Source organism: Centruroides vittatus, unplaced genomic scaffold, assembly GCF_030686945.1.
Source record: "Centruroides vittatus isolate TY-2023 unplaced genomic scaffold, ASM3068694v2 scaffold_3046, whole genome shotgun sequence".
NCBI classification, from domain to species: Eukaryota; Metazoa; Arthropoda; class Arachnida; order Scorpiones; family Buthidae; genus Centruroides; species Centruroides vittatus.
Genome location: NW_027122699.1, coordinates 407,765 through 424,133, shown reverse-complemented (window position 1 = coordinate 424,133; position 16,369 = coordinate 407,765). Strand labels below are relative to the sequence as shown.

General features: G+C 37.7%; 1 protein-coding gene across 1 annotated transcript in view; it reads left to right on the top strand.

Moving 5' to 3' along the window:
- LOC136988054 (vascular endothelial growth factor receptor 1-like) overlaps positions 1-16,369 on the top strand; it is a 143,908-nt gene that overhangs the window by 15,638 nt on the left and 111,901 nt on the right. Inside the window, exons 5-6 of the mRNA XM_067285846.1 lie at positions 2,916-3,064; positions 13,635-13,824. Coding sequence (XP_067141947.1) covers positions 2,916-3,064; positions 13,635-13,824 — 339 coding nt within the window. The remainder of the gene's footprint in view (positions 1-2,915; positions 3,065-13,634; positions 13,825-16,369) is intronic.

The window sequence follows — 16,369 nt, the reverse complement described above, 5'->3', positions numbered from 1 at the left end:
TCCACGTTCCGTTCGTGCATTTATCGGTTAATTCTCGCCCAGCCGGATCGATATTGCCTATGGCGTCCGTGATGTTATATTTCTTCCAAAATTGCACCGAACAAACGGATTTAAGAAAAGTACAGCGGGTGATCGGTTAACGAACGTAATCCGTTCCGAGACTTTGTTCGCTATCCGAATTGTTCGTTAACCGAGTATCGATTTACCATAGGTTTTTATGGGAATTTGATTAATTCGTTCTCGAGACCCCCAAAATAAAAAAACTATATACTTTCTTACTACATTTATTTATACGTAATAATAAAAATACATAGGCTATATACGCTGTCTCGCATTTTTATTAGTGACGTTTTTTCGGTTTGCGGGGGTAAAGAATCCGTCTAATGTCGATTTCTTTTCTCTCTTCTTCGGGACTTTTTAGAAGTATTTAATAGCATTATAACTGTAGAGATCCCCACCCTATTAACCTCGACCCGGTTCGGATGCCATTCTAAGACCGTCGCTCCGACATCCTCCCACTTCTTCGAAAGATATTTAATAGCGGATATCGCCGTTAATCCTCATTTTCGGAAGAAGACGTATCTCGTCGAGTTTCTCGATTCTTCGTTCGAGAGTTCTTTGTTCCGCGAGGTGTTCGTTATCCGAACGTAAAAATCTTTCGCGAAAGTGTTCGTTATCCGATTTGTTCGTTAACCGATCACTTAGCGTACGGCGCTACGAAGAATTGCCGCCTTTTGCCGATCGGTCGGCGTTCGTAAATAATCGTATTATAATGTTGCGATAATTTGAGTCGGTGTAAATTTTGAGATATTTTTTACGTTTCGTTATATCGAGTCGGCGTTAATCGAGGTCTTCCGTAATTTATTTCTCGCGTAAAACGATCGAACGATTTCGTTTGGACTGGACCGCGATGAAAAACTCGCCCGTTTTTTGTCGGGGAGGGATAGAGGGGTTGGTCGAACTTCGAGGGACGTCCGTTTCATTTCGTTAAATTTTTGTACAGTTTATGCATTTTATTACGTTTATTTAAAAATTTCTCCAGCGTTTCGTTTCTGCTCGCGGCGCTTATCGTTGGTAAAGCGACGAAGGTTTTAAGGAGTGGAGTTTGGTCGGAGCTACGAAAACTCGAACAAACTGGGAGTAAAAACTCGGAGAAAAAGCGGACGGCCGTCGCGTACGGTAAGTACCGCCGGTTTCGTTTATCGCACCGTATTACAATTGAAAAATTTGAATACGCAAAATGATATAAAAACAATGTTCACGGACGGATTAAGTAATTGCCCGGTTATAGAGTCGCGGATTAAGAATATTTTTGTTTCCGACAATTTTAACTTAGTAACTAATTGATTTTTGCCGGACGGCAGCCGTAATTCGGACAAAAATACTCGCGAATATTAATACGGCCCGATTAAATTACGATCGATGTGGATAGATAAAGCTTCTCTCGGACGGAGGTAGCCGTAAATTGTGATATTACGATAGGTGAATCCGACACCTATCGTCCGACTGCATTTGTCGGATGTCGCTATCTAACAACCTCTTACCATTCGGCTTTTATCTAACATGTACAGAAGAGAGTTTATTAGTTTCTTCTTCGTCCGGTATATTTCGACCGGGTTTGAGCGCGTGCAACGAGTTTTCGGCTCGTTCTTTCGCCAATTAACTTCGACACTCCCACCGCCGCAGTGGCGTCCGAATCGAAAATTAAGCTTGCTTAATACAAAGTTACTCGGGAGCGCGAAATGTTTTCGGCGGGTTTCCGGAGTGTCGAGTTTAAATCTTTGGTCCGTTTTCTGCCAAATTTCGTCGGCTGGCCGATTACCGCCAATACGAAACGGTTGGAGTTCGCGCTAGAAAAATTTGCGTTTCGAATTACGGCTCGGCAAAAATCGAGACGGTGGCCAAATTTACACCCGTCCGTAAATTACGTCCTCGTTTTTCTCGAAGTTTTTACTCCCCCTACCCCTTCGTCCCAGTTTTTCCGAGTTTCCGTAACTCTCTTCGGACGTCCGACGTAACTCGAACCCCCGGAAACCTTTCTCGCTTCGCGAATAATAAAACGTGTAAACTGTACGAAATTTAACGAAATTAAACGGACGTCCGTCCAAGTTCGAATCCTTCCTTCCTTCCTCGTCCGACTCGTCGTAACCCCCTTCATCCCAGTATGGACGTCAATTACGAACGGCCCCTTATAGGCTACTAATTCTTCAAAATAGGACTCGCCGTTCAATTAAAGACGAATTTCCGAGTGAATGCGTGCACGTATTCTACGGAATACGGTATCGATACGACGGCCGAGGTGTAAAAGCTCGAAGCCCGTTTCGATCGTTTTTGTGGCCGACGTCGGTGGCAATAAACGTATAGGCCGATAGGTAGATCGTCGATCCTTTCGAATTCGCGAGTATTTATCGCGTTTGCCCGCCCACCGTAAATTCGGTGCTTTTCCTTCCGCTGGAGGTCGTACGACGATTCTTAGCCGAGAAACGAGTCGTGGTCGCGCGTAACGGCCATACGTATTGGATATTACGTTCTTCAAATTCTGGCTCGTCCTCGATTCGGGTCGAATGTACCGTACAGTAGGTGGTCGATAGTCGGAACGATTCGCAGAGATGCGACGGACGACGGCAAAGTTACCAAAGATTACTTGTGCCGCATCTAGGAATGGCGGGCTCGTATACGAGCGGGTGTGTGTGTATTATTGTAGGCTGTGGTGTGCGCGCGCGCGTGCCGATGGATACTATTTTGTAGGTGGTTACGTAAATACCGTATTTGTTATATTTTACTTACGGCTATATTAAATGCAACTTTTTCTGGAAAACTTTCGGTCGGAAGTGTATAATATATAATTTAGAAACGTTTAAAAATTTATTTTCTGTATTTTTATTTATCGATTTATCATTTTGAAATATTTTTAGACCAACCTTCCCCATTGGACCCATTTATAGAATCGAACAAAAGTACGTTCGCATTAGTAAACAGTTCGTTTTCTTTAAATTGTTCGGTAAGAGTAGATTTAGGAACCATCGTTTTTACAGAGTGGAATTATCCAAACAAGCACACGTCGGTAAGTAGAAACGAAAAGTTTGCTTTTTTTTTACTTTAAATACGATTTAGTACGTGTATTTCGTTAACTCGTTTATATAATTTTTTATCAAACGAGAAAAAAAACAAATTTGGTATTGTACGTAACGTTTAAAAAATATCTGCGATACTTTTTGCAACTTTTATGCCTTTGTGTCCTTAACATACGTATTTACGCTTAAATTGTCAACTAGGTCTTAATTTATTACTAGGACTTATTATACCGGATAACTGGTTCTGCCAGTTAAATAACGAAATCAGAAAAAACAGTCTTTTATTTAATCACCCGAACGCATACGCCGTATCTTTGTGTTTCGGACCTTTCGGCCCCTCGCCGACGGATTTCCGGCCGACATTCTCTTAAAAAATCAATTATAAAATTGTTACAAATCTATATAAAACATAAAATATAAAATTCCCCGAGAATAAAATGAACGTCGTAAAACTTACAATATCGCGGTTTATAAATACATCCTCGAATCCGGCATATATAAGACAATAAATAATACACGGCCGATCCTATTCCTGCATTTAAAACAATAAAATTAGATTAAATTCTATTTTTAAAAAACTTACGACATTTGTCACTGGCTTTCGATTTAATCCCGGTCGATCTTTCTCCTTTTAACCTTCCACCCCTTCCACCCCCCGTCGATGACTCCGTTCCACGGTTGGTGTATTTTTTTTCCCGTATCGTTACTCGTTCTTTCTTTCTGTCTACGTGGATGTGTTCGTACAATTGCCGTTTAAAATTCTTCCTTTCTTGTTTTCTTTACTTTTACGGTGTTCAAATCTAGCTCGCATCCTGTCGTATTACGATGTTCGGCTACCGCCGAATTTGCAAAATTCCCTTCGATTGCCCCAATATATTCTCTTATTCTTATTTTTAATTTTCTTTTCGTTTCCTTTTGCGACAGTCGCGACCGAACGAATGCATTATTTCGTATTTTTCGTCATTTCTATAACAAATGTGTTTTTTAGTCGAGCTTATTTTTCCGCTATTAAATCGATCTCGCTTCCTATTACTTTTTCAATTCTCTGGAATAACTTCGGCACGCGCATTACTTTTACAAATTGTTTTTCTTTCTCTATCAGTTTTTGGCTGTTCGTCTGTTTCTAATTTTTCTATCCATTTTTTCGGTAATATTTTTGGGTGATCATTTAGTACAAATTTAATTATTTCTTCTGTCTCCTGTTTCCGAGTTTCTATTTCACTCGTTCTACGATTTATTTTGTCTGTGTACATTTTAAATACTGTACATTAAATTTCGTACTAATTGGAACAATAGATTCGTAACGAAGTATTTTAGGAATTTGTGTGGGTTTAACGTATTTTTTATGAATTAATTTATTTTCTTTTTTTCCATAGTTAAATCTATAGAAAGAAAAGAATTCTATAGAAAAATCAATTATAAAATTGTTACGACGTTCATTTTATTCTCGGGGAATTTTATATTTTATGTTTTATATAGATTTGTAACAATTTTATAATTGATTTTTTAAGAGAATGTCGGCCGGAAATCCGTCGGCGAGGGGCCGAAAGGTCCGAAACACAAAGAAACGGCGTATGCGTTCGGGTGATTAAATAAAAGACTGTTTTTTCTGATTTCGTTATTTAACTGGCAGAACCAGTTATCCGGTATAATAAGTCCTAATAAATTAAGACCTAGTTGACAATTTAAGCGTAAATACGTGTAATACTTTTCGCTTTTAGATGAAATCTTCTAAAAATTATTACCGTATTTTTTATTTTTAAATAAGTGTTATTGTTAGGGCGAGATACGGGCACGAATAAAGAAAACGAGCAAAGTGTCGTTATTTCTATCGGTTAGTATTTTATAAATTGAATGTATTTTGATTTAAGAATGTAACTCGAGATGAAAAATAATGTATTTTAATTTTTTTAACGAAACCGTCGAAGCCATTAAAATTTATGATAATTGCAAAGTTACTGGAATCTGTCCATTCTATACAATTCGTACACGCTTTTGTCTTTATCTCTCCCAATTGGTTACGGTTACGTACAGTCAAACTCGCATAATTTACAGATCCTCGACGAAGAAGAAACGAGTCGAATAAAACGTGCCGCAAATATATTACGATACTTTATTCGCGTGACGAACAAATTTGGTACCCGACCGATACCACCGAAAACGATTGCGGTAGAGGACGTTCCCGTCGCCGGTTTTCGCAGGCGCTTCTATACGTAATTAATCGGAACGAACTCCTCGCTCCAAAATGATTGCGTACAGTAGGAGTTTTACTTAAATTTATCAATAATTATTGATTTATTACTATAAAACGAAATATCTGTATTTTCATCCGGCGAAAATAAATATATTTTGTTTCGGATAAGATCTCTTTGCTAATTGGAAACTACGCCTTATTAACAAAAAGGTCCAAGTAGACAGTAAATATACACAGAAATATAAAACAGTAAAGACGTAGAGGTTAAAAGAATTAATAGATGCATCTGTTAAGTACCGAAAACTTTTTTCTTATTATGATTGTCATTTAGTAATAAAATTGAGATTATACAACTCCTAGACAGAAAAGTAGAATATTCACCTAACCGAAAGATTAGTGTACCTTTTCTCACCAAAACGCAGAGTGCGAACCTTTTTTACATCCTACAAAAACAATGTCTATTTATATTTATTATACCCATTAATCGGACAAATTAACTCGAATGGTTTTTTCTTACAAATGGAAATGAAACGACAAAAAAAAAATAGAATGACAGTTTGGCCACGACAAAAAGTTAGAATATTAGCAAAAACAGCCGAACAAACAGCCATAAAAAACTAAATTGTAACGCAAATTTGCATATTGCCGGGCAGAGCGGTATAACGGGACAACATAAGGTGTAAACGCGACATTAGTGACAGAACTAAAGATACTATCGTAGCCTCGCGCGAGGCGGGAAGAAAACGACAAGAAATAGCGAATTATGTAAAATGCTCGCAGCCAACAGTCTCCAGAGTACCGAAACAACAAAACCGTGTTCGAGTTTTAACTAATAAACGCCAGAAATTCGGACGTAAACGAGCAACGACTGCGAGGGACGAGAGAAACTTTAGAAGGATTGTCGTGCGAAACCACTTTAAGAGCGTTAAACACTCGCGTGTACAGTACAGTGGAGAGGAACTGGAGCGAACGTTAGTAGCCGAACCACGTGCCGAAGGTTGCGGGACTCGCGCTTCGACTGCCGTGTTCCCGAGACGAAGCCGTCTCTAACGAAAAAACAACGACGAGCGAGTGTCAGATGGGGTGGAGAGAGGCTCGTGCGGAACAAGACGACCGGAATAACGTTCTCTTCGGTGACGAATCCCTGTTTTGTCTTTCCTGCGGTGACCGAGGCCCACGTGTATAGAGAGGAACCAAAGAGCTCTTTGAAAAAGACTGTACGAATAGATCCGTGAAGTTTGCGTGGTCCGTCACGACCTGGGAATGCACGAATGCTAACGGCTAGGACGACCGCGCATTCTTCGGGAACGTGCCAATGTACAGACATGTCGAGACATCTTAGATTTACATCATCGGCAAAGGATTTAATCGAGGAAACATTTCTATTTCTACAAGACGGGGGGGGCATCCTCTCATACTGTGTTATGTAGGGCCTATGTAAACCTCCAGGGCATAGCCCACACCGAATTGCCCCTTAACCTAGTTAGGCGACCCCGCGCCTCTGACCTTTGTCGTGTTCCATTGTCTTCGGTCAGTCGTGCGTTAGCTGTAGTAGCGCTTAGACACGGAGGCACAACGTAACGTTGCATTATCACAACGTTACGTTTCTATTATAATAAAGTTAATTATATACGTTAACAAGTAATGGTTTATTTTACGGACACGACATACCGCGAAATCAACGATACGTCGGTTACAAAAATGACAGATGGCAATCCTGCCTTGGCCAAGCGACTCCCCAGACTCAAACCCCGTTGAAAATTTGTGGGGAGTCACGAAACGACGACTTAACGAACGGGGCCCAACTCGGTCGGAGGAACTAGTGACGCGCATTCGACACATTTGGAACTGCATCGGTAGAAACGAATGCGAAACATTAATCCGCACCGTGCCCGACAGATCGCCCGCACTAATTACGGCAAACGGCACGGCCACAAAATATTAAGTCTATTTTGTAGTATTTGCTATATTTAACCTACATTTAGCCATTATTCTATTTTTTGTCATTTCATTTCCATTCGTAAAAAAACTTTTGAGTTAATTTGTCTGATTAATGGGTATAATAAATATACATAGACTTTGTTTATGACAGGTCGAAAAAAAGTTTCGTACTCTGGGTGTTCCCGAGAAAATGTACACTAAACTTCCGGTTAAGTGAATATTTTAATTTTTCGTCCAGAAGTTGTAGAATGCGTGTACAGGTATATGAAATGGATTTCTCTGTTCTATTTTGAAAAGCATCAAAGTAGAAAGTCATTATAACACTTTCGTAAGTAGAAATGAAATAAATTAAAATATATTTCCTCGTTTATTCAAAACTTTAGCTTTATTATCATTCGTAACAATAAATTATTAATAAAATAAAAAATGGATGAATTTTGGCACAAGTGGATCAACAAATGATTTTTTGTGTGTCGAATTGAAAAAACTCTTCTTACAATCCGGAAAGTACATCTTAAAAAAGGGTTGGTCGAGTTTATAAAAAACTTTCGATACTTTTCGAAGCAAGACGCACTCCCGAATAATTTTCAAAGAGTCTGTTCCATTTACACTCGTCGGTCTTACAGTTTTTAATAGTTCGATTTCGGTTTTTATTACCGAAATTGAAATTGGCCCGAACTGCTCTTAATAGACACGTTCTCGATGTTACATTTCGCGTGCAGAAGTTATCGATAATGCATAATTTTATTTCGTTTTATGATATACGGTGACTCCGGCTTACCAGGTTTTTAACGAGTTTTATGTTATAAACATTCCGGTGGATGATCCGTTACAAATAAATACGATGGATCGCGCCAGCAAAAACTTTGAGAAACGTTGGGCTAGAAGTGGTGAAATTTCTGTTTGGGGATTAGGAAAACGGCGACCGAGACGAAAATGGGGACGTGTGCTCCGAATGCCCGATGTGCGGACACCCCCGATGACGGTATACGTAAAATAATAAAATTCAAATTTAAAATAAAAATATAGTTTTAAAACGTAAATATTGTTTGCGTCGCGGAATTTATGTTCCAAATATAGCAAATTGCGTGTAGTAAGGAGCCTCGACCCGATCGAACAGACGGTGAATCTGTCCCAAAACATTTGTCGTTCTATTAAATACGTTTAATGGGAAAAATGTCTCGTTAATCGATGTTAAACATTTCCAGTTCGAATTTTCTTACTTTATATTATAAACTCGAAATGAAAATGAACGTCTCTCGATAATCAAAAACTCGCGGCTTATAAATGCCAGTACGAGTTTAACGGAATAATAACATTTTCTATCGAATTAACCATCCTTTTTCGGTTAGCCAACTGTCGAATACAAAGTTTGAAACGTAAAAGTACAAAAATATAAACATTAAATAGAATATACGAGATTTCAAATATAACGGAACATGTTTTTTGACTACGAGCATCTTTTTCTCCACTCGTTTACAATATTTTCCAACATCTCTCGATAAGACTCGAAGGTTCTGTAATACCGTAAACCGCCACTATCGGTTGTCGGGCCGTGACGAAGAGGCGAGAGTGGCGGCTTATCGAAAAAGACGCGCAAATAGGAACGTTAGGATAATAATTATCGCTTTTCCATCATTTACGTTACATTTCTTGTTTTTTGTTTACAAATAACCCGTTCGGAATAGTTCGAATTACATTATTTCCACGAGTTACGGGGGTAAAAGTATCCGATGAATCGACGTGTCGGCTATTCCTTACTGGATACCTCTACCTTCAATAAATGCTGAATTTTCTTTAAATAGGTCCGATCTTCTTTCGCAGTTAGTAGAGGATTTTCTACATTTCTGTTGCCTTCATTTTTTTTTCCTTCGGTCGACTTCTTTCCTCACAAAATTCACTATTTCTTCAGAGGTTAATTCCACATAATTATCCTTATTACGGTCGATTACAATCGATTCTTTAGCGGCGAGTTGGATTGTGCCAGTCGTGTTTGAAAGATAGCCGAGATCACTATTCGAACACTGTTAATGTTGAACATTGGTTAATGTTACCTTAGGATCCAAAATGGCGAACAGGGAAATTTTTCCCTACTTCGGAGACTGCGACGGGGAAAAAATTTTCCCTAGACTCGCGACGTCGACGACGTGGGGAATTTTTCCCCGTTCGGTTTCTACCCTGCGTTCGACGTTGCCGAGTATCCTGTAACCTCGAAACGGAGACGGTAGTGTGTAAATTTGCGACGGAAGAGGGAGCCTTTTCGTGACGTCGTGCGAGAGTAAAATCGGCGGGAAATTCGTAGGTGTGTTACGAACGAATATGCAAATGCATGATCTGCGACGTGATTTCTGGTCATTTCTAGGCAATTTTATGCAAATCGACTAGTTTCCAGTTGGAATCGTTTACTGCTGTGTTGCGACGAATTGCGTATTGGATTAATTGCTGTGTTTTTTTTCGTAACGATATTTCATTCGCACACAAATTGCTATCGTTGAATATTTATTATTATTATTTCCTCCAGTATTAGAAAGTACTGTTATTTCTTTTATAACAATTTAATCCTAAAAGTTAGAGAACCAAGTAATCAGAAATCAAGGAAAAAGCGTATTTTTTCCCTATCCTTACCTCCCCTCGTTTAGTTTATTGCCAATTGTTCGATAATGACTAGTTTTGCCGATTTGAGTTGCAACGACGAATTTTGGTCGAGATGCACTTCCCGTGATTTCTACAAGTTGATGGAAGACGACTTTTCGGAGCTAAGTTTGCCTCCCCGTATCGATAACGCATCGAATTTTGCTGTAAAATTAGGCATACAGCCGACCGAGTCCGTTTGCATTCATTGCGATGAAGATAAGAATTGCTTCGTATGTCAGGTGAACGACAGATCAGAAAACACTGTGAATTGGATCGTTTATAAATACGTGAATTCCGGCAGTACGATAATAACGGACGAAAGGAAATGATATATGCATATTGACGACATAGAAGGAGTAGTGGTCGAACATAGAACTGTCAACGATTCGAAAAATTTCGTCGACCCCCAAACAGGAGATCATACTCAGAATATCGAACAATCGAAAAGTGAGTAAAAAACTCCTCTTTTTGTTGTTTTTTAATGTTTATTTCGGTGAAAAAATCCGCGGAGTCTGCAGAGAAATTCAAGATGGCGGCCGGAACCGCGGCCATCTTGAATGGAGGGAAATATTTTTTCCCCGTCGCAGTCTCCGAAGTAGGGAAAAATTTCCCTGGCCGCCATTTTGGATCCTAAGGTAACATTAACCTTAATTTATTATAACTGTCGTCAATTTGTGCTGTCTCTTTGAATAGACGAGAAATTTCTGGTCGTACATTGGTTGTTCCGGATGTCGCTTCGTCCCGTGATTGTTTAATTAGCTACGGCGCGGGTTTAAGTGGGCATCTCGATAGGAATTTCGTCATTGATGCATTTGATAAGTTTCCTTGCCTGGTGCATCTGTAGTTAGATTTAAAAAATTTTATTATGCCAGCGTCGAGTGGTTGCAGAATTCCAATGCAGTCTGCTGGACAGAATTGTATTTCTGCACTACTTAGATTGACTGTCTTGGATGCATCGTTAATTAATAGCGGGACATTGCGATTTTCTCTCTTCGTATCCCTATTAAAATCTTCAACAAATTCTCGGTAAAGTAGGGCTGTCGTCTCTTTTTGTTGTGCCTGCGGTGATGGTAGGCCTAAATGAAAGAGTCAAAGTTTTTCAAACAATGGACTTTTTTGGATCTTCCAGTAATAATTGTAGTTTTCTTATCACTATCGTCTGTATTATAGCAAAGGGCAATTGTGATTCTATCTTTATTTTTTTTCTCAGCCTTTCACAACTGCATTAGCAATAGTTTTTGTCAGTAATCGGTAAAATAAGACATTTTCGTTAGACTAGATATTGCCTTTTGGAGATTAGGAAAAACTGATTAGACTCGGGTAACTGGTTATGTAATAAAGGAACAAAGATTACACAAAAAATTACACTGACTTGACTCGTGCGAGGTCAGTGCTAAAAAGGGAAGAGTAAAACGAGGTCACCGTCACTAACGGCTCCCCGAAGGGTCGACGGCGCCACCGACCTTTTATTACGTAACGGGAGAAATATTTACCAAACATCATCGCGACACAATGCGTTGTACTGTACGTATCGATGTCATATAATATTTAACAATGATTTCAATCGTTGATTACAACAATTTTCATCCGTGTTATACATATCTTTTATATCGTACTACTGTATTGTCAACAGACTAGTTATTCCCTCCACTATAATGTCGAAACCAACTTCGGCAGTCTACCGTGTATTTTTCATTGCGATAAGTTATCCACCTATGCTGTAACTAGAATTGCTTATGTCCATCTAGTGCTTAAATATTTCTGCTTTCTTTCTTGTCCTATCGTCCGAGACAGCGCCATTCTTTGCATTTACTTGCACATTCCATATCACGAATGCTTTTCCGAGTCCATCGTACTTTCTATTCCTAGAGGCTCTATTTTCTGCATTCATTCATTCGCTTTTCTGGTTTAAAATCTCTCCTAACATGCATCAATTTACATTTTTTTTTATTCAAAGAAGAGACGAGTGACTGGAAATATATCTTTCGGAGCGTGACGGATGGGTTTCACTATATTCGCAGATTTGCTTCTTGCTGACTGTAAAGATAGTTTCCTTCTCGGTTTTGGTTTGGTTATTTAGTTATGGCAAGGCAACACCTGGGCGATCTGCCTAGGGGGATGCCTACCGGGAGGTCTTTTTAAGGGAAACTGGCCCCTATTTAGGCGTTACAGACGTGGAGAAAACCCGGAAAACTCCACGTGGCCAGCCGAGCGAGCGAGGCGCGAACTCCCAGTGTTCGGGGAACGAAGACCACTTGGCAACTGGTGGGCCTAGTTTCCTTCTTTATTATTTAAAAGACTAAAACAATTAGTGTATAGTATATATTCCAGACACGGGCAAATGCGGCTCTTGCCGAAAGTGTTAATTTCTGCTTTTTATTATTATTTTTACAATTTTATTTTTGTAATTTTGTGAAAATATGTTTATTAAAAAATTCAATATTTGTTTTATATTATATTTATATTATATAATAAAATCGCGCGCCTTACCATACTATCCGCCACGACAGTGCAGAACTGCGGCTCCCGTGTATTTAGCAAAACCTACATTTCGACTCCCGCCGAACTCTCGCTTGCCCACCCCTGATATGTTCTATATCAAGAATTCAGAGCACGAAAAGACCTAGAGTTTCATATTTGACTATAAGAATGAACCTCCCACTCTCTCTTACTGTTGTTTGAACCGTAAGAAGATCTTAATCATTGTAATGGTCACTGCTAACAATCAGTTGAGTAAGAGAAAAAAACATTACTTGTGACGAAAAGCCTTGTTTCTCACATTTCAAAGATGCTGGGAATTCCTGTTCCCACAATATCTTCATTTAATTAACTTTTGTGAGAAAAAAACTGGTGGTTTATACAAAATATTTTGTATGGGATATGGCTATTTTATTTTAAATTATGTTGGCTGATGGCAGAAAACGGGATGGAAGTTTATACTATTGATTTACTACAGAATGAATCTTTTTCTCCGTGACTTTTGGCAAAAAATCTGAGGTGGCAGTATCTGGAGGGGCAATTTAAAGGGGGTCGATTGTATGTGTGTATGGGGGCCATAATTCATAAAATAACAGCTTCGGTAGATTACTCAATCAACCGTATACAACCTTGTACAGCAACAAATATGTTTATAGATGATTGTAAACATTAGTTTAATAATGACCTTTGTCAGGTTTGTTGCTCAAAACTAAACAATTTACAAAAGCTAATAGAAAATATAACAGAATACATCGAAACACTAAATAAAAGACTAACATTTACTTATGTATCTTTAAGCATGCCACTAATGATTGCAAGGTTGCTCCTATATACATATCGAGTCACGTTCTATTCTATCATTTGTGACGAGTACTCGAAATTCTCACGGAGTCGACCGGGTCTTCGTCATTCTGCAGGAGTTTATAAACTGTAGGATCGCTCTCCACCCAGGCCTTCTTCATAAACTTTTTTATTTTTCTGTTGTTGCAATGATCTCCTCTCGTTTCCCCTCCATTATCATCCTAGTTTCTCCAAATAAATAGTTTTTAAAATTAATAATTTAAATATATTTTATATAATATATATATAATTATATAATATTTAAAGCTCATTCTAATTATATAGTATAATAATAAAGTAAAGTATAATTAGAATGTGTGTCGAATGAGCGGATTTTAAGCAATATTTTAATTCAAATTAACAAGTAATTGTATATCCATAAATATTATATTCCAAATAATTCAAATAATGGCCACCTGTCTAATATCTTAAAATTGAATTATTAAAAATAAAAATTGATTTATTTTTAATAGAACGATCGAATAGAAGAAAAAAGTTCCTACGTAAAAGAAAAATTGGACCAACAAAATTATAAGTATAGATTTGTAACAAAGGAATTAGTAGTAAACAACGCCCAATTAAATGATAGCGGAGATTATGAGTGCATACTTACAGACCATTCCAAGCAAAAATATAAAACTCACAAAACAATGCAAGTTTACGGTAAGTAATAAAAATTTAATTATTTTAAAAGTACAGTAGAGCGTCGATAATTGGAACGTCGGTAATTGAAATGGCCAGAAATTGGAACGATTTTCAGTCGGACTGTGTCGTGCCGAATCGAACGTTTTTGATACTAAATTTACTTCTAAAGTATAATTTTCATGTTTTTATATTCTTCAATATATTTATTTTGTTTGTACAAAATGCAGAAATAATTTTTAACGATACGATAGCCTCGATGATTATTATAAAAATTTTCGTTAGACTTAAAATCGACGAAAATTCGACACGAAACGACACGCAACGGAGAAATATTGGAACATCGGACAGGTTAATATATTTATTCGTATAAAGTCGGAAATTGGAACAAATGACTAATTGGAACAACCCCAGTCCCCAATTGACGCCAATTTTCGACGCTCTACTGTATAACGTTAAGTTATTTAAAGTTCGGAGCTTGTTACACCACTGAATTTGATAATACAAACAAAAGTGGTTCGTTTTATATCTAAATTTCTAATTAATATAGAACTCGCAAAGAATGGCCAGCATTGCTCAGAAACTCGGATGGGGTTGAGTTGCCCTTGTTATAGGGTAGGATATGTCTCCCGCAGAGTGACAAAGCAATTACGAAAAATTTGGTGCAAATCAGTCAAAGGGTTCGGAAATATGTGGGGGAAAAAATGAGGGTCTGAATTTTAAAGTAGCATAGCCTATATTTTTTTCTGGAGGATTCTAGAGACTTACTATGCCAAATTTGTCCAGATTGCTCAAAAGATGTGGAAGTTTGGGGTTGGGAGAATGAAATCAGAAAGGAGGAGTGAAGGATCCTAGTTGTACGGTAGTCCTCGATTCCCATAGGGTACCAGAGAGTAACTGTGCAATTTGGTCCAGAGTGGTCGAAGAGTTTGGGCGTTTGTAGGGGAGATGAAATTAGCAGGAAGGAATGATGGGTCTGAGATATATAAGAAAGTAATAAATTTTGCAACGGTTCCTTGACACGAATGTATTTTGTGACAACTGTGATGTTTTATTCATTTTATCATTGATAAGGGTGACTCACAGAGGTGTACACCTGAAAAGTAACTAAAATAACTCAATTTACGTAGACAGATATCTGACAACATAAGACTAATTCTTATCTTTAAATAATAGCACGGTAGGATTAATACTTAAACAATAAACAGATAAAAATGCTATACGTGTTCTCAGGGCCGGATTTACGTAGGGACATTTGGGGCCGGTGCTCAGGGCCCCCCACAAAACTATGTTTAAAGATAATTTTTCCCCCCTATTACTGCGACAGCTTAGCGTGGCCTAATCACGAGGGCCACGGGCAATGAAAACCAAACCCGGAAAAAACCTACGAAACATCGGGAAATTTCGGGAGAAAAATTCTACATAGATATTTTTCAATTAAATTAAAATAATTAGTTTTACACAATAAAATATATGTATGTTTACAATAACCTTGTTTTTAAATGAAATTTACAACTTCCTAGTTGAAATCTAGTTGAAAGTACAGTATTTTGTGTAAATTTTCTAAATCATCAAATTTGCCTACTCTTAAAGGGGGGCCCCGCCGAATTTGTGCCCAGGGCCCCTGGATTGGTAAATCCGGCCTTGCCTGTACTTACAAAAGTTTAGTTTCATGTAAGGGAAGTAGATTCCCTCCTTGTAGTTGTAAATATCAGACAGCTTAGGAGTATTATTATAAAAAATGAATGACTGAGGTAATATAAACTAAGCTTACACACAACTATTTGAATTTCACAAATCAAAATCGAAATCGAAAATATAAGATAAAAAGTTTTAAAAAGCCCCACCAGATGGCAAAGGGGATTGACCTTGAATAGAGCAGACAAATGCCGCAGTAAAAGCCTCGTTCTTGCGCATTTTCTTTTTTAATATGAAAATAATATATAGCCCGTGTTCATCCGGAAGAAATAGGCTTTCCAACAGCAAAATAATTTTAAAATTTGGTTTGGTAGATCCCGAGATTACGTCTAGCAAACAAACAAACATTTTCACTTTATATATTAGTATAGATAAAAACTTACAATGATTTAATTTTAAATAATATATACCAGTACAAAATGCATTTAGGACTCTTTTGGCGTTCCTCTTCAGTTGGGGTTTGATAAAAATAATAAAACAAAATGTATATAAAACTTACATTAAAAAGGTTTAAATAACCGACACAGACATCACGACTAAAGAAACCAATGTACCGTATATTAATAATTTTTTAGCATTAATTCTTTCGGTGTTACAAGTAATAAAAACAAATCATCAATGTACGTTATAAAATTTTATTCCTCTAACGATACATTTGAATGTGTCAACACCAATCACACTCGAATCTGCTAATTTTGGGTCCAGAATGGACCCCATTCGTATACCAGCTTTTTAAGTATATTTTTTATTAAATTGAAAATAATTATTAGACGAGACAAACACCGAGTTTGATAATCCAATCTTTACAATTAATGAAAGAGTTAACTATTCTTTTGTTCTGTATACTAGGGTACATATTCTTTGCATC